The sequence below is a fragment of the Rhinolophus ferrumequinum genome, chromosome 23 (assembly GCF_004115265.2).
Source record: "Rhinolophus ferrumequinum isolate MPI-CBG mRhiFer1 chromosome 23, mRhiFer1_v1.p, whole genome shotgun sequence".
NCBI lineage: Eukaryota > Metazoa > Chordata > Mammalia > Chiroptera > Rhinolophidae > Rhinolophus > Rhinolophus ferrumequinum.
In genome coordinates this window covers 41,568,089-41,586,690 of record NC_046306.1, presented here as the reverse complement: position 1 = coordinate 41,586,690, position 18,602 = coordinate 41,568,089, and the positions used below count along the sequence as shown (strand labels likewise).

General features: G+C 37.0%; 1 protein-coding gene across 1 annotated transcript in view; it reads right to left on the bottom strand.

Annotated features, from left to right (window-relative positions):
* Positions 1-18,602, bottom strand: part of XRN2 (5'-3' exoribonuclease 2) — an 85,220-nt gene that overhangs the window by 65,846 nt on the left and 772 nt on the right. The window contains exons 2-3 of the mRNA XM_033095033.1: positions 1,266-1,393; positions 1,070-1,181 (exon numbers count right to left, since the gene is read on the bottom strand). Coding sequence (XP_032950924.1) covers positions 1,070-1,181; positions 1,266-1,393 — 240 coding nt within the window. The remainder of the gene's footprint in view (positions 1-1,069; positions 1,182-1,265; positions 1,394-18,602) is intronic.

The following is an 18,602-nucleotide window of genomic DNA, read 5'->3' as shown; positions in this document are numbered from 1 at the left end:
TGTGTACATATGCATACAAATATGCACACATTTTATGCTTGATCTAGCAGTAAAGGCACACTGGAGTAAAGTCAAAGATTTCCTTCAAGAAATTTAGCTGAATGTGAATTGGAACATCCTACAAATAAGACATATTCCTGTTCCCTGTATTCTTTATTTTAACTGCAACTTAACAAGTTATCAGGCATCTAAGATTTTTCACTGAGTAAACAGAAAAGTTAACCCACAGAAAAGTTAACCTTCTTGGACCCAAAACTTTCTGGATTTTCAAAATCATTCCATTAGTCACTAGGGTTACTAAATCTAAAAGAAAGAAAATCTATTTGCATATGGCTAAATAAATTTACGGTTATGATTTACCTTATTTTTCCTTAAACCCTGATATGTAGTTTGCTGATCATTTATAACAGAAACCACTTGGTATCGTTATCATAGGTCACTAAGTTATTCCCCTCTTAAATCATTTTGATGACTACTCACTGTCTATAGGATGAAATCCAAACTCCTGAGTGTGGCAGGTGAGGCCTTCTCAAGTCATTGCTCTACTTCCCTTTCTAATCTAAAACACCTGCAGTTGCCCATGCGTCAGTGTGGTCAAAGGCATGGAAGTGTGCTTACCTGGCACATCTGAGAAATCTGGAAGGTCCTCCTTCCCCACATCTGTCCCATCCATTCCCCTCCACTGCCCACCAATCTCCAATTCTTCTTTATCCTTCAATGATTAGGACAGAAGTCACTTCCTCTCTGTCTCTTAACTTCCTGAGTAGCACTGACTCCGTCTTCCCTCAATACCTTGCATGGGTTATAAAGCCCATTAATTAATTAATAACCTCACTCGTTTGCTTATGTCTCTGTCCCTTTAGTGGTAAACCCTTCAAAGGCAATATCCCCAGCATCTCACAGTATCTGGCACAAACCATGTTTGAATGAAGGACTGAAGGATGAGGCTTTCTTTCTTAAATTTACCACAGTCAACATTTTTCACTATTTAGCTGACTTTCATTCTAGACACTGGGAGCACAGCAAAAACAAAAATGAAGGATTCTAAGTTGATTATTTTAGCACTTACCACACCATCTATTGCCATGTAGAGAAGTCGTCTTGGTCTTACAATATTGAAAAGTCTGTCAATGTACTCAAAAATTGCAACCATCATTTCATCCTCATTTTTTGGTGCTGGTCTATAATAACAAGCAAACAATGTAATATACAATACAGTACTCCTCTGTAACCTGTGGTATCAGTGACAAAAACAGGTTACGTACTTGTCTTCAGGATGAGTACAGGGGTGGATGATTCCATTCATATCCAGATACAGATTATCAAACTCCACATCATTTGGATTAGGTTTACTGGCATCAACAGGAATCTTTACACCATTGCATTCTTTTGGCTATGAGGAAGTGATAAATAGTAGTAGTTTGATTGTTCAAGTCTAAATTTGAAGCTTCCCAGGCTTAGTATGAACCTGTTTCATTTCTGAGTTGGATTATAAAATAAGAAGATATTTCACTCCTTAAAGCAAACTAAAACAGATATTTCATCTATAGAAAGTGATAGCTTCCAACACAACAAATTAATTTTGTGGGGCATATTTATCAAATTCTCAATTAATTTAGTTGTTCAAGTGAGAAACCATGGGCATCATCTTAGTATTCTTTTCCCTCACCACCGATTACCAATTTAACCTGAAAAATGCCCCCCAATGTCATCTCCTCTTATTCCCATCACCATTATCAACATCAGGTATCATCTCTCACCTAAAAGATTAGAACAGTCTTCGTATGGACTGCCCCACCTCTAGACTCTCCTGTCATCAGCCCACCCTCAAGGCTGTCAGTTTTCTTTCTAAAATACAAATGTGGCTTAATCTTGCCTAATTTGTCCAATGTCTCCCGTAGCAGGTACACACCAATGAGCCTGGACCCTGACAAGTCTCCTATCCTGCCTCAATACCCATCAGGCCACCCCCTCTCTTGTAAGTTGCCTGAAAACACTCTTTCATTTCTCCATGCCTTTGCACACTGCTTCTCCTTCTTCCTCCCAGCCAATACCCATTTCCTGAAATAATTTTCCATGACTGAGATCGAATGTCACTCATTTTATAACACTTTTCACACATCTCCCAAAAAACTAACTGCTCATCCTGCATTTCCTCAGAATTTTGCTTATTCACTTGAAGCACTTCCATGGTTTTATAATTAATTTGTCATTCTAACCCAACTACACTGTGAGTTCTTCAAAGGGTAAGGACTGTGCCCTACTCACTCCTGGAGGCCCTCTGTTATAGTTCTGTATTGAACATTATACCTTTGTCTTTTTCTTCCAGAGCTTCAGCAAACGATAAGAATATGAGATCGGATTTTTACTACTACTAATACTAGAAGTCATTTTAAAAATAACAGTTCCCCAATAAATACAAAGCATCACTTGTAATAGTAAAAATTTTTTAATAATTTAAAAGCTGATCATGTATGTGCTACATCATGGATGAACCTCACAAACATCCTGCTAAGTGAAAGCTAGTCACAAAAGACCATAAAAGACCCCATTTATATGTTTCAGAAGATAAATGTAGACAAATAGATTAGCCTCAATATCAGGGCAGGGCAAGGGTGAGGGAGATAGGAAGTGACTGCAAATGTGTACAGCATTTCTTTTGGGAGTAATGAAAAGGTTCTCAAATTAGATAATGGCAATTGTTGCACAACTCTATACATACTAAAAGTCACTGAATTGTATACTTCAAATGGGTGAACTTTATGATATATAAATTACAGCTCAATAAAACTTAAAAAATAAAAAAGCTTAGGAAAAAAAGAGTTCACTGATTGAATTAAACTATGGTATGTTCATATACTGGAATGCCAGATACAAATGATATTCAAAGAAATAGAGCAGGATAATCACAAATATATTGCTGAGCCAAAAAAGCAAGCTGCAGAATAAAACACACAGTATACCACTCATACAAAGTTATAAAATAGACAAAACAATATTAGGTATTGTTCATGTATGAATACACATACTGTGAAAGCACAGAGAAAAGCAAGGGAATGATAAACACCAATGTCAGAACAGTGGTTATCTTTGACAGAAAGAAGGAATGAGACAGGGCTTCAATTCGTATTTATAATTGGAAGAAAAGGGTATCAAAAGGGCAAAGCAGGGAAGAAGCTACCAGACAAGGCTCTACACGTACATGCTGTGAATCAGGAAAAAAGGGGCTTGATCAAAAGCAGTGAATGGGATTAGTGGGAAGGAAAGCAGGAGGTCAATTTTCGGGTTCTATCAAAGAAGATAACTTGATGACTCCTAAACAAAAACAAACTCTATGAAGGGAGGAGGCTCTCTACCTCTCCATCTAACTAACCTCTACACTCCAAAGTCCACATTTTTCTTTCTTCTACACCAAGTGGACACCATACTCAGGAGAATCAAGACCTACTTTCTATTTATGCTCCCTGGAAGCCAGAAAATAAGTGTATTAGACTTGTTGGCCACATGATTTCAGTTACGACTCACATCTTCCTTTGTAGAGTAAAAACAGCCATAACCAATATGGACATGAATGGGTCTGGCTGGGTTCCCATAAACTTTTATTTATAAAAATTGGAGGTCACTGGCTTGCTAACCTCTGCCCCAGTGCATAGTGCAGCACTAGGCACATTGCAGCTATTCAATGAATGTTGAGTGTAGCTGCCTGAGGATTTCTACTTCTACTACCTAGAAAGTATAGCATGAGGAAAGGGGGGTCCTTTCAGAAGTCACACACACACACACACACTCAACACATTATTTAACTTTACAAATTCTTTGAGAAGATTTTGATGCTCTCAACAAAGTAACTCACTCAAATACAACACCAGTGTGTCTCCAGCTGGGTTAAAGACAGATCTTTAATCAGCCAAAGGGCAGCTTAAAGGAAAGCCACTCTGAACCCTAAGACCAATTCATTTCAATTAAGTTTTCACTATTTGGGGGTTTTTCCAGATGATAAACTGAGCACACACTGCAGCCTTCCCTTTCTACCCCAAGTCCACAAGACTGAAAACACACACAGACCTACAACTGTGTACTGTGCTGGAAAACAAGAACCCTCCGCGGCTGAGAAATCATGAGAGATGCCTGAAATGTGGAAAACTAGTAGATCTGACAAGATAGAATGCACAGCCTAAAACATGCAGAGAGGAGCTCTGCTGCCAGGAAGTGGGAGAATACAAGAGGGCCCCAGTCTCAGAGAGGGTGGTGAAGGGACAGCCTCTGGATGATCCATCAACTCCAGCAGCAGAAGAGCCAGGTGGGTCAATCCCTGCACTCTGCTCTTCCCTTACCCGCCTTGGACTCCACGTGGGTAAGACATTCCCAGAGAATATGGGTGCTTGAGTACGAAGGGCAGTGCAGTAACGTTGGCAGTGCAGTTCCCCAGAGGAACAGGGAGCATGCCGACCCAGAAAACTGGCAGTCAAGGCTGGCAGCCTAGCAGGTAGCCCACTCCTCCCTCACTTCATAAAAATAAGGATACATATATCCCAAACAAGCAGTTGGAAAATTATACTACTTGTGTAAAAAAATGGCAAGGAATCAACATAAAGAATGTATTTTAAAAAATAAAGATGGTACAAATATAAAAATAGTGAGCTTGTATTTTAAAAAAAGCAAAAGGACAACCAAGATGGCACAGTAGATAAATGCTGTATTTACCTTCTCTCACAACCACATCAAAATTACAACTAATCTACAAAACAACTATTATTGAGAACCGCTTAAAATCAAGCTGAACTGAAGCCTTTCAACTAAGGACGGGCAAAATAAGCCAACTCCAGACTGTGAGGAAGAGCAGAGATGCAGAACCGACTGCTCCCACACCCATGTGTGACCATTACAGATCGGGAGGGCTATTTCGGCTGTGGGGGTCCCCCCATCTCCTAGAGGAGAGAGAGATCTCAGTCCCACCCCAGCCCAGGGTTCCAATGCTGGGGAGAGAAGTCCCCATGATTTCTGGTTGTGAAAACCAGTGTAGACTACAACTGAGAGAGAGAGTGCAGCTGCACTCACAAGCGCTCCTCTTCCAGGGCCTGCGCACGGACTTACCAACTTACCGATAGAATCACTGGCTCTGAGCTCCAGCACTGGGGCAGCAGTTGGAAAGGCAGCAGGGACAAACGGTGGGGAATTGAGTTGTCTGGCTTGAGACAGGGGCTGGAAAAGTGGCTTTCTCCTGGACGGGGGAGCTGGCAGAGGCCATTGTTTCATGTTGAGCCTTCCCCCTTCCTGGCATGTGCACACAGGTGGCTGCCATATCTCAGTCTCCGCCACATCTGATTGGAGACCCAGCCCCGCCCAATTTTTGGGCACACCCAAGTGGCTTTCAGTGGCTTTTCATGCAGACCGCCTGCCTTGGCTCAAGCTGCAGACTTTCCTAGGGTCCCTCAAAGGTATGCAGAACCCAGACAAGCAGCATCTGGCTTGAGTGTGTCCTGTGCTTCTGTCTGAGCAGCCTTAAGCCGGCATTAGTGGCAGCTGGCCTTGGTTCACGGCTTGGCCTCTCAAGGTGCTTCCAAGCACAGCAGGGGCAGCAGCCAAAGTAGAATCCCCTCCAAGGTGGTCCTGGGGCTGGCATCCCTAATGGCCAGCTTCAAAATGAGCTGGAGCATCACCCAGCTGCCTCCAAGTACAACACACCCAAGGGACAGATTGGGCAGGCACCAAAGTCCTGCTGAGGCAGATCCTGCTTTGTAGGATCAGCCCCTGCATGACAACTCCTCCACTGTAGTCAAGGCCAGTCCTCACAACTAGTGAGCCCAAGGGTCAGCCCCTCCCACTGATGTGCAGTTATCAACCCAAGCTCAACAACAACAGGAGGGCACACACAACCCACACAAGGGACACACCTGGAGTGTGTGCCTCAGGTCACCAGAAAGACTGCACCACTGAACCCCACAGCATGCCTACTACATAAGATCACTCTACTAAGACCAGAAAATATAGCAACCCTACCTAACACATAGAAACAAACACAGGGAACCAGCAAAAATGGGGAGACAAAGAAACATGTCCCAAATAAAATAACAGAAGAAAGCTCCAGAAAAAGAACTAAGCGAAATGGAGATATGCAAACTATCAGATGCAGAGTTCCAAATACTGGTTATAAGAATGCTCACTGATCTCAGGGAGAACTTCAACACAGAGATAGGAAGCATCAAAATGGAGATGGAAACCATAAAAAAGCACCAGTCAGAAATAAAGGATACAATAATGAAAATAAAGAATATATTCCAGGGAATTAACAGAAGATTAGATGAAGCAGAGGATCCAATCAGCAATGTAGAAGTGGCAAAAAACATCCAATCAGAACAACAAAAAGAAAAAAGAATCCAAAACACTGAGGAGAGTTTAAGGGGCCTCTGGGACAATATCAAGCGTACCAACATTCGCATTATAGGGGTACCAGAAGGAGAAGAGAGAGAGCAAGGAATTGAAAACCTATTTGAAAAAATAATGACTGAAAACTTCCCTAACCTGGTGAAGGAAATTGATATACAAGCCCAGAAAGTGCAGAGGCACAAACAAGATAAGCCCAAAAAGACCCACACCAAGACACATCATAATTAAAATGCCAAAGATTAAAGACAAAGAGAGAATCTTAAAAGCAGTAACAGAAAAACAGTTAGTTACCTACAAGGGAGCCCCCATAAGACTGTCAGCTGATTTCTCAACAGAAACTTTGCAGACAAGAAGGGAGTGGCAGGAAATATTCCAAGTGATGAAAAACAGCGACATACAACCAAGAGTGCTGTACCCAGCAAGGCTTTCATTTAGAATTGAAGGACGGATAAGGAGCTTCCCAGACAAGAAAAAACTGAAGGAGTTCATCACCACCAAACTAGTATTACAAGGAATCTTAGAGGGACTTCTTTAAGATGGGAGGGGGTTAAGGATGGGTGGAAGGGGAAGGGGTTTAGAAGTACAAATTGGTTGTTATACAGTAGTCATGAGGATGTAGGATATAGCATAAAAAATATAGTCAATAATATTATAATAACCAGGAATGGTGCCAGATAGGTAGTAGGTCTATCAGGGTGATACATGGGAATTGGGTTGGGGGCAAGGTGAAAAAGGTGAAGGCATTAAGAAATACAAATTGATAATTAATACAGTATAAGGAATATAATCAACAATGTTGTAAAGATCATGTAAGGTGCCAGATGGGCACTGGACTTATCAGGGGGACCACTTCATAGGCTGTGTAGTTGCCTGATCAATGCACCATATACCTGAAGAGCTGAAGGACAATAATATTGAATGTCAACTATAACTAAATACATAGTCACGGGATGTGGAGTACAACATAGGGAAGATAGTCGATGGTACTGTAACAGCTATATAAGATATCAGAGGGGTAGTAGCTTGGGGGATGGGTTATCACGTTATGAGGAGTTGGAATGTCTACTACGTTGCTTTGTGCCCCTGAAACTAACAAAAAATGAATTAATTAAAAACTCCACAGGTTTCGAAGTAAACCACCCCAAATGTATTTCACATCAACCTATCTTTCCAGTCAAATTTATAAGGCTTTCTGGCTCCTCAAACGTGAGGCAGACACCACTACTATTACTAATAGCTAAATAAATGCATTTTTGTTTAAGCCTGCACAGTACTTAACAGCAGCCATAGAAAAATCATGAATCATGCCTTAGGTTCCACTGGAACGAGAGTTTCTACAGTTAGAAGTCAGACACCAAATTAAAGAACTTGGTGTTTAAGACTTCCCTTAAACCTAACTTTCCACCTTAAGACACTAGAAAAATTAGAACTAAACCCAAAGCAAGCAGAAGGAAGGAAACAACAAATATTAAAACAGAAATTAATCAAATAGATAATAAAAAAAAAAGTCTATGAAACCAAAACCTGGTTCTTTGAAAATGTTGACCAATCTTTGGTCAGTTTGACAATAAAAAAGATTCAAATTACTAGAATCAGAAAGAAAAGAGAGGACATTACTGCCAACCTTACAGAAACAGGATTACAAAAATATACTACGAATAACAGTACATCAACAAATTAGGTAACTTAGATGAAATGGACAAATTACTAGAAAGACACAAATTAAAGACTCAGATAATCTGAATAAACTGCAAAAAGTAAAGAGACTGAATTGGTAATCAAAAAACTACCCACATAGAAAATTCCAGGCTTAGATGATGTCACTGCTAAATTCTACTAAACATTTAAGAAAAAATTAACACCAATTCTTCACAAATCTTCTAAAAAACACGAGAAAGAAACATCTTCCAACACATTTTATGAGGCCAATGTTACCCTGATACCAAAACCAGACAAAGATGTCAAAAGAAAACAAAAGTACAAATTAGTATCTCTTCAAAACGTGGATATATAAAGGTCCTCAACAAAATACTAACTAAATCCAGCACTGTATAAAAAGAATTACATACCATGACCAAGTGGGATTTGTCCTAGAGATGCGAAGTTGGTTTAACACCCAAAAAACAATTAAAATGATACACTCGAAGAATAGAATGAAAAAAATCACACAACCATCTCAATGGATGTAGAAAAAGCATTTGACAAAATCCAACATCCTTTCCTGATTAAGGAAAAGAAACACTCAAAAAACTAGGAATAAAAGGGTACTTCCTCAATGTAAAGGGCAACTACAAAAAAACAAACAAAAACAACAGCTAATATACTTGATGACAGATTGGATGGTTTCCCTTTAAGATCAGGAATGAGACAAGGATGTCTGTCCACTCTTGCTATTTCTATTCTAACCTGTAGTAGAAGTTCTAGCCAAAGCAATGAAGCAAAAAAAAAAAAAAAAAAAAAAAAAAAAAAAGAAAGAAAAAGAAATAAGCATCTACATTAGAATGGAGAAAGTAAAACTATCCCTGTTTTGCTTGACATGACCTTATACCATGTTTCCCCAAAAATAAGACCTACCTGGACCATCAGCTCTAACACATCTTTTGGAGCAAAAATTAATATAAGACCTGGTCTTATTTTACTTTAAGACCAGGTATAATATAATAATGTAATGTAATATAATTAATATAATACGGGGTCTTATATAACTTTTTGCTCCAAAAGATGCATTAGAGCTGATTGTCTGGCTAGGTCTCCTTTTCAGGGAAACACGGTATGTAGAAAATCCTATGTAATTCTATTAGAAGTAATATGAGTTCCGCAAGGTTGCAGGATACAAGATCAATATTAAAAAAAATTTAATTTCTTGCTATGAACAATCCAAAAATAAAATTAGGAAAATTAAGTAATATCCCAAAAACAGGAATAAATAATTAAAATAATTAACCAAGGAAATGCAAAACCTATACTCTGAAGCTGATTCAAAAATTCATATGGAATTGCAAGGGAGCCAGAACTGACAAAATAATCCTGAAAAAGAAGACTAAATAGGAAGACATACTTTCCAATTTCAAAACTTACAACATTGCAACAGTAATCAAAACAGTGTGGTACTGATACAAGGATAAACATACAGATCAATGAACAGAACTAAAAGACCAGAAATAAACCCATATACCTATGGTCAAGTGATTTTTGAGAAGGTTACCGAGGCCATTCAATGAGGAAAGAATAGTTTTCAACAAATGGTACTGTGAAAATTGGAGCGGCACACCCAAAAGAATAAAGTTAGCCTCTTTTAGCCTCTAACCTTACACCATAAGTAACAGTTTATTCAAAATAGACGATCATATGACTGAATTTAAGAGCTTAAACTGTTAAACTTTTTGAAGAAAACACAGGCATAAATTTTTGGTGTTGCAATGGACACCAAAAGCACAAGCAACAAAAAAATAAATTAGACTTCATCAAAATTAAGAAATTTTGTTTCAAATGACACTGTCAAGAAAGTGGAAAGATTATCCAGAATGACAAAAAAAACAAACTTGCAAGTCATGCATCTAATAAAGGACTTGTACTCCATGTATATAAAACTTTCACAATTCAATAATAAAAAGACAACACAGATTAAAAATAGGCAAAGAATCTGAAAAGACATTTCTCCAAAGAAGATAATACAAATAGCCAATAAGCACATGAAAAGATGCTCAGTATCATTAGCCATGAGAGAAAGGCAAATCAAAACCACAGTGAGATACCACTGCGTGGGCAACAGGATGACTAAAATAAAAACGTCAGATAACAAATGTTAGCAATTACTGGAGAAACTGGAACCCTCAAACACTGCTGGTGGGAAGGTAAAATGTTGCAGTCACTTTGGAAAACAGTCTGGCAATTCCTCACATAATTAAACATAGTTACCATGTGACCCAGCAATTCCACTCCTAGGCATATACCACTAAAATGAAAACATGTCCACACAGAAACTTGTACATAAATGTAGCAGCATTATTCATAATAGTCAAAAGGTAGAAACTACCCAAATATCCATGGATACACAAATGGATAAACAAAAAGTGGTATATCCATATAATGAAACATTATTTAGTCATTAAAAAAATGAAGTACTGACACAGGCATAGATGTAACCGTAAAAATAAAATGTTTTCAAGTGAAAGAAGCCAGATTAAAATACCCATACGATATATGATTCCATTCACGAGAGTCGGAATAGGGAAATCTATAGAGACAGAAAGTAGATTAGTGGTTGCTTAGGGATGGAGGAAGTGGGGACAGAGGATAAAGGAATGATAGCTAAAAGGTACAAGTTTCTTTCCTAAGTGATGAAAATGTTCTAAAATTGACTGTGGTGATGGTTGTATACATCTGTGAACATACAGAAATTAAAAAAAACAACGAATTATAGACTTTAAATGAGTGAACTGTATGGTATGTGAATCATATCTCAATAAAACTGCCAAAAAATAGCCAGCTTTAAAAATATATCATGTTGAAGAAAATAAAATGCAGGGTCAGAGAGCAACACTCCCCACCCAACCCCCGGTTATTATTATCCTCCCCGCCCTTAGAGCAGTGCCTGTCATTAAAAAAAAAAAAAAAAAGTACTCAGTGAAATAGAAGGGCGAGAGAAAAAAATCAGGGTAGGAAACCCGGATTTCACTACATGAAAACAGCACAACTCTACACTATCCAATGATACCAAGAGTTAGATACAAAAACATCCCCACTTTTACGTGGATAGATAAACTACAGAAAATTAACCTACCAAATAACATTCTGAAATATCAAGTGCTTCTGTGCAAGACACTGTTGGAAGCATTTAACTTGTATTCATTGATTTAATCCACACAAGCACCCTATGTAGTACATATACACCTGACAGTCATTATTCACAAATTCCAGATTTGACAATTCACCTATTCACTGAAATTGTTTTGTAACCTCTAAATCAATATTTGTGGCTCTCTCGAGGTCATTCACAAACATTAGCACAACAGTAAGAGTTGTACCCGCCAACACGCACATTCCCAGCTTACGTCAAACGAAGTGACACTCTGCCTTATTTCAGCTCTCGTACAGAGATGACTAGAGAATAGAGACTATAGGGAGCAGAGCAGAGTAATGCAAGAAGCTCCAGTTCTTTAGAGTTTAGGAGAGTTTAAGTCATTTTCCAAGATTAGAAAGCTAATGAATAAATGGAAGACTGTATGAGCCAAGAACACAGAGTGAAGGAACTGATGGTTGAATGAATTAAGACTAGTTAAAAAAGCAAAAAAAAGATAAAGTAGGATCATGAAAAACATCAATCCACTAGAATCAGAAGAATTGGAAAACGGAAAACATCAATCCACTAGAATCAGAAGAATTGGAAAACGGAAACAAAGAACAGATGAGACAGAAGGAAACAAATAGTAATACCACAGATTTCAATCTCATCATATTGATAATCAAATTACATGTTCTAAATGCCCCAATTACAAGGCAGAGACAGGGAAAACAGTTTGGCAGTTCCTCAAAAAAGTAAACACAGAATTACCATATGATCCAGCAATTCCACTCATAGGTATATACCCAAAAGAAGTAAAAGAATGGACCAGTCATTGGTACATACCCAAAGCACTAATCTGGTGTGTTCATAGCAATATTATTCACAATAGTCAAAAAGTAAAAATAACCGAAGTGTCCAAACAAAATGTGATATATGCATATAACAACATGATTCAGCTTTAAAAAGGAATGAAACTCTGAAACATGCTAAACATTGATGAATCTTAAAAACATTATGCTATGTGAAATAAGCCAAACCAAAATGACAAATATTATATGATTCCACTTATACTGGGGGTGCCAAAAAAATGTATACACATGACTTGTATTCATCTTTTGTTATTGGTATATATCATTACAATTTTAATACAGTTTTTTCCTTTCTTAAAATGTGTATACATTTTTTTTTTTTTTGCACCCTCTGTATTAGGTGCCTAGAATAGGCAAATTCCTAAGACAGAAAGTACGGGGGAAGGGAAAACAGAATTATTGTTTAATGGGTACAGAGTTTCTACTTGGGATAAATGTAAAAGTTCTAGAAATGAATAATGATGATGTTTTCACATACTGTGAATGTACTTAATGCCATTGAATTCTACGGTTAAAATGACAAATTTTACATTATGTGTATTTTGCCACAAAAAAGGGCAGAGATCATCAAATTGTACATATAAAAAAGCAAAACCCAACTGTATGTTGCCTACCAAAAAACAAACAAACAAACAACAACAAAAAAAACCCCAATACTTTGACTATAAAGACACAGGCTACAAGTGTACGGATGAAAACAGACCATGCTAACACTAGGCAAGAGATTTGAATATACTAATATCGGACAAAGTAAATTTCAGAGCAAAGATTACCAGGGATAAAGTCATTTTATAATGATAAAATGTATATTCATTAAGACCTAACACTCCTAAGTGTTCACACATCTAATAAGAAAGCTTCAAAATGCAAGGAGCAAAAACCAAAACTGAAAGAATAGACAAATCCAAACAACTACTATAGTAGACTTCCACATACCCATCAATAACTGATAGAACAAGGAGACAGAAAATCAGTAAGTACTGTTCAAGTCTTCCATATTCTATCAACCAGCGTAGTGACATTTATAGAACATTCCACTCAACAACAGAACTTGCATCTTTTTCAGGTCAAAAGGAGACATTTACCAAGACCATATTCTGGGCCATAAAATAAATCAGGTAAGTTTTCAGAAGATTCAAATTAAGCAAAGTATGTTCTCTGACAAGGGAACTAAATTAGGTACCAATCACAGAAAAAAATGTCTGAAAAATCCCCAAAATATTTGAAAATTATAGAACACTCCTTTAAATAACTAATGGACCAAAGAAGAAGTTAAAGGGATATTAGAAAGTATTTGTTAGTGAATGAAAATGAAAACACAACATGTCAATATATGTGGCATGTAGCTGAAACAGTACCTAGAAGGCAGTTTATGGCACTCAAAGAAGCAGCAATGTTCCAAAGCAATGACCTCAGCTTTCAGATTAAAAAACAAGGAGAAGAAACACAAGCTAAACTAAAAGTGAACATAAGAAATAAATAGTAACAGCAAAAATCAATGAAAAAGAAAACAAGACAAAACAAAAATAGAGAAAAATCAAAGTTCTTTGAGATCAGTCTAATCTTTTGATACTGGAAAATATACATAACAAACAAAAGAGAAAAGACAAAATTAGTGTCAGGAATGAGAGAAGAGACATCACTGTATTTTCTATCAATATTAAACAATAGTAATAAAATACTATGAACAACTTGATATCAACAAATTTGACTACTTAGAGGAAACGAACAAAACTTGTGAAAGATATAAACTACAAATGCTCATTCAAAAAGACACAGATAATCTGAATAGCTCTATGTCTACTGAAGGAAGTGACTCTATAGCTAAAAACCTTCCCCCCAAATTTCATGTCCAGATGTCTTCACTGGTGAATTCTACTAAATACTGAAAGAAGAAATAAAACGAATTCTATCCGACCTCAGAAAACTGAAGAGGGTCAGAAAACTTATACTCAAGGTGAGGTCAACATTACTGATACCAAAACTAGACAAAGATATTACAGGAATACTATAGACAAATATCCTCTCTGAACATAAATGTAAAAATTTTCAAGAAAACGTTACCAAATTGAATCCAACAGTACATAAAAATAATACATTATAACCAAGTGGGATTTACCCAAAAAATACAAGGTGGGTTCAACATTTAAAAATGTATGAAATATGTAAAGTAATTCACCATATTAAAAAACTAAAAACAGGAACCATAGGATGAACTAAAATATCTCTAAGAAAACACAAAAGAAAATCTTAGTGACCTTGGCTTTGGCAAAGATTTCTTAAATACAACACATGAAGCAGGAATATAAAAGAAAAAATAAATCAGACTTCATTAAAATTAAAAAATGTTCCTCTTCTTTGCACTAAGTAGAAAGGCAAACCACAAGTTAAGAAAAAATACTTGCAAAAGATATCTCAATATGTAACAAACTACAGTTCAATAAAACCCAGCTTAAAAATGGGCAAAAGCATAAGACAAAATGAAATACTGCCATTTGTGACAACATGGACAGATCTTGATATTTTAATGCTAAGTGAAATAAATCAGATAGAAAAAGTCAAGAACCACATGACTTCACTCATACATGGGATATAAAACTGGAAGCAACAAAGGAACAAGACAAAGAAACAAAAACTCATGGACACAGACAACAGTTTAGTAGTTACCAGAGAGTAAGGGGGGAGGAGAGGGTGGTAGATGAGGGTAAAAGGTGTCAAATATATGGTGACAGAAGGAGAACTGACTCTGGGTGGTGAGCACATAATGCAATATATAGATGATGTATATAAAAATATATACTTGCAACCTATATAATTTTACTAACCATTGTCACTCCAATAAATTTAATTTTTAAAAAAGTTGAAACATTGTATCCCTTATAAGGGAGGGATTTTGGAGAGGGCCATACTTACTTTATAGCAGTAACTTCCTATGATAGGATTTCAAACAATAAGATCAAATGGGAGATGGCAGAGAGAATGGTTTTTCTGCTGTATCTCGGAATGTACCATTTGATGTTTACTGCACAGGATGGCGAATAGGATGCACAGTGACAAACTCATATTCTTTTGAAAAAGAGTTGGGGTTCTCCAATTAAGGAACTATGGAAGATGTCAGAGATGAGATAAAAAGCAAATATTCACATTTAGGAGCAGTGACATTTAATAAAGTGATTAAGGAGTGACATTAAATAAATTCTCAGGCCATTTCAAAGTGATTAATGTCGGATGGAAGCCAAGATTTATTGGGGAAGGAACATAGAAAAAAAAAATGGGCAAATGATCTGAAGAGACACCTCACTCAAGAAGATACATGGAAGGCAAATAAAAATCCCAAAAGATGCTCAAAGTCATTTGTCACTAGAGAATTGCTACACTGTTTCCCCAAAAATAAGACCTAGCTGGAAAATCAGCTCTAATACATCTTTTGAAGCAAAAATTACTATATATTACTATAAGACCGGGTCTTATATAATACCGGGTCTTATATTAATTTTTGCTCCAAAAGACGCATTGCAGCTGATTGATTGTCTGGCTAGGTCTTATTTTCGGGGAAACACAGTAAGTAAAACCACAACACTACACTGGAATGGCTAAACTAAAAAGACTAACCATACTAAGTGTTGACAAGGAAGTGGAGCAACTAGAACTCTCTAATACACTGCTGGGGGCAATGTAAAATGACACAACCACTTCGGAAAACAATCTGGCAAGTTTTTCTTTTTAAATAATCACACACCATACAATTCAACCATTTCATGCTTACGTATTTTCTCCAAAGAAATGAAAGCATATGTACACACAAAGATGTACAATAATGTTCATAGTTTTTAAAAAAAAAAATAGCCAAAAACTGGGAAACAATTCAAATTTTCGTCGATCTGGTGAATGAATAAACGAAATGTGATATACGCATAAGTGCAACATAGAATACTATTCACAAATAGAAAGAAATGAACTATTAATACATGTAACAATGTGGATAAATTTCAAAATAATTGAATGAAAAGTAAGCAGTTAAAAATAGTATAATTCCGTTTACATAAAATTGTAGAAAATGAAAACGTATTTATAGAATCAGAAATAAATCAGTGGTTGACTAAAGATAGGTAGCAGGAAGAGGTGTTAGGAAGAAATAAGAAAGGGGCAAGATGAATGTTTTACCGGTGATATTCATTATCTTGACTGTAGTGATGGTTTCATGAATATACACATACATCGAATGTATTATATTGGACACTTTAAATATGTGCAGTTTATTGTAGGTCAATTATACCCCAATAAAGCTGGGAAAGGGAAAGAAGTGGGTTTGGGGAGAGAGAACAGAGAGAAAAAAGAAAAATAAATCAATTTAGGAGGACCAGTATCCAGAGTTCAGAGAGGGCAGAAAAAAAGGAGGTAAAACATACATAAAATAATCAAAGAACATTCCCTACAACTGAAGAAGACAAGTCTCCAAACTCAGAGAGTCAGCAAAGTATTGATGTAAGTGAATTCAAATTTTAGGGTCCAGCCTGGTGGCTCAGGCGGTTGGAGCTCCATGCTCCTAACACTGAAGGCTGACAAGTTCGATTCCCACATGGGCCAGTGGGCTCTCAACCACAAGGTTGCCAGTTCGATTCCTTGACTCCCACAAGGGATGGTGGGCTGCACCCCCTGCAACTAACAACGGCAACTGGACCTGGAGCTGAGCTGTGCCCTCCACAACCAAGATTGAAAGGACAACTTGACTTGGAAAAAGTCCTGCAAGTACACACTGTTCCCCAATAAAGTCCTGTCCCCCTTCCCTAATAAAATCTTTTAAAAATAAATAAATAAATTTAAATTTTAAAAATCTACACTTAAGTACAAAATCATGAAAGCTTACACTACCAAGGATAAAGATCTCTTTAAAATTAGAAAAACGGATCAACTACAAAAGAATGAAATCAGAACATAGAAATTAAGAGCATGTTCTTCCTGGATTTGACACTAGCTCTAACATGTATTAGCCGAATGACCTTGAGTACATTACTTAACCCCTCTGTGTTTCAGTTTTCTCAATAATAACACAAGAATAATAATAATGTCATGTGGTTGTTATAAAGATTTAATAATTGTAAAGTGCCTAGAACAGTGCCTGGTGTATGGTAAACACCACCTAGGTGTTGGTTAAATAAATCAATCACATTAACATTCAACTTCTCATCAATACTGGATGATAATAGCAAAAAAAACAATGCTTCCAAACTTTTGAGGGAAACTAATTTTCGAATTCAAACGCTATGCTTAGCTAGCTAATGACTGTTCATGTGTACATGAACGTAGAATGGACTCAAAAAACTCACATCCCACACAGCATCTCTTGAGAATTCAACTGAGAAGAAAAAGCAAGGAAGGATTTAAGCCCAGAAAGATCGTGATTAGAAAACAGTACCTCCAACTGCGGAAAGGAATTTTCAAAAATCTCAGGCAGCTTTCCAGAAAGCCTAAACAACCAGGTGTGACAGCAACAGAAATAAAGACCTCAAGGAGTCTCTAAGAAGAAAAGAGGATTTGAGAGAATATCTGATAGAACATGGTTTGGAAGGGGAGTCATGTAAAGAGACCAGTAATACCAAGAAAAAGGCAAAAGTAGCAGAAGCAGCAGAATCACAGTACATAAACTGCATCTGCACAATGACAATAATCAACAATACCATTTGATTTTTCACCTTTTAAAACAAACTTGTATAGCCAAAGCCCTGACAATTTAGTATTGGATGCCAACAGGACAAAAGTACAGTTGACAAGCTTGGGGTGAGGAATAAGGGCAGCAGAGCTAGAAAAGATAATACCTAACCACAGAAAGTGAAAAATCAAGGATATTTTATATATGAGAGGAAATTTTTTAAACAAAGCATATTACTTAAAGTTACAAAGTTGACCAACAGAAGAAATAAAGATGTGACTTACTATTATTAGGAGGACGGGCAAGGGGAGGAGGGGCTGCCTAAATGACCAAAACCTCTTTTAACACAGCTAGAATTCAACAGATAGTTTCAAAACCAAGGACTCAGGTATAAGCATGACATTTAGAGCTAGAACCAAAACAGTTGAAAGTGGTTATCACTGGAGAGTAAAAATGTGATGAGATTCAAGTAAAGTTAATAAAGTTTGATAAAAGTTTTAAAAACAAAGGAAACGAGCATTGAGCTAAACAGTTTATCTTTGAGAAAAACGCAGGAAATCTCATGTCATCAAAACAATGCTTTTGGTTCCTCCCTCCTTGGATAGGGACTAAAACAAAAATCAGTCTCTCACCAACCAACTTAAGCAAAAGAAATCCGTTCACAGCGACAGACGGGCACTTCCTTCAAAAAACGAAGGGGTGGGGGCCAAGATGCGGCCCTTACCCTTCTCGATCCATAAATTCTAATTAAGAGTACAAAATCGAACTTGGACGGAATCATGGAAAATACAAAAATACAAAACTCAAGAATGGCCATAAGTCAACACACACATTAACAAACTGACCACAGAAAGTGTCGTTCAAGTATATGCAGGAATTCTGAAAATTTCAACGAGCATGCCATCCAGCA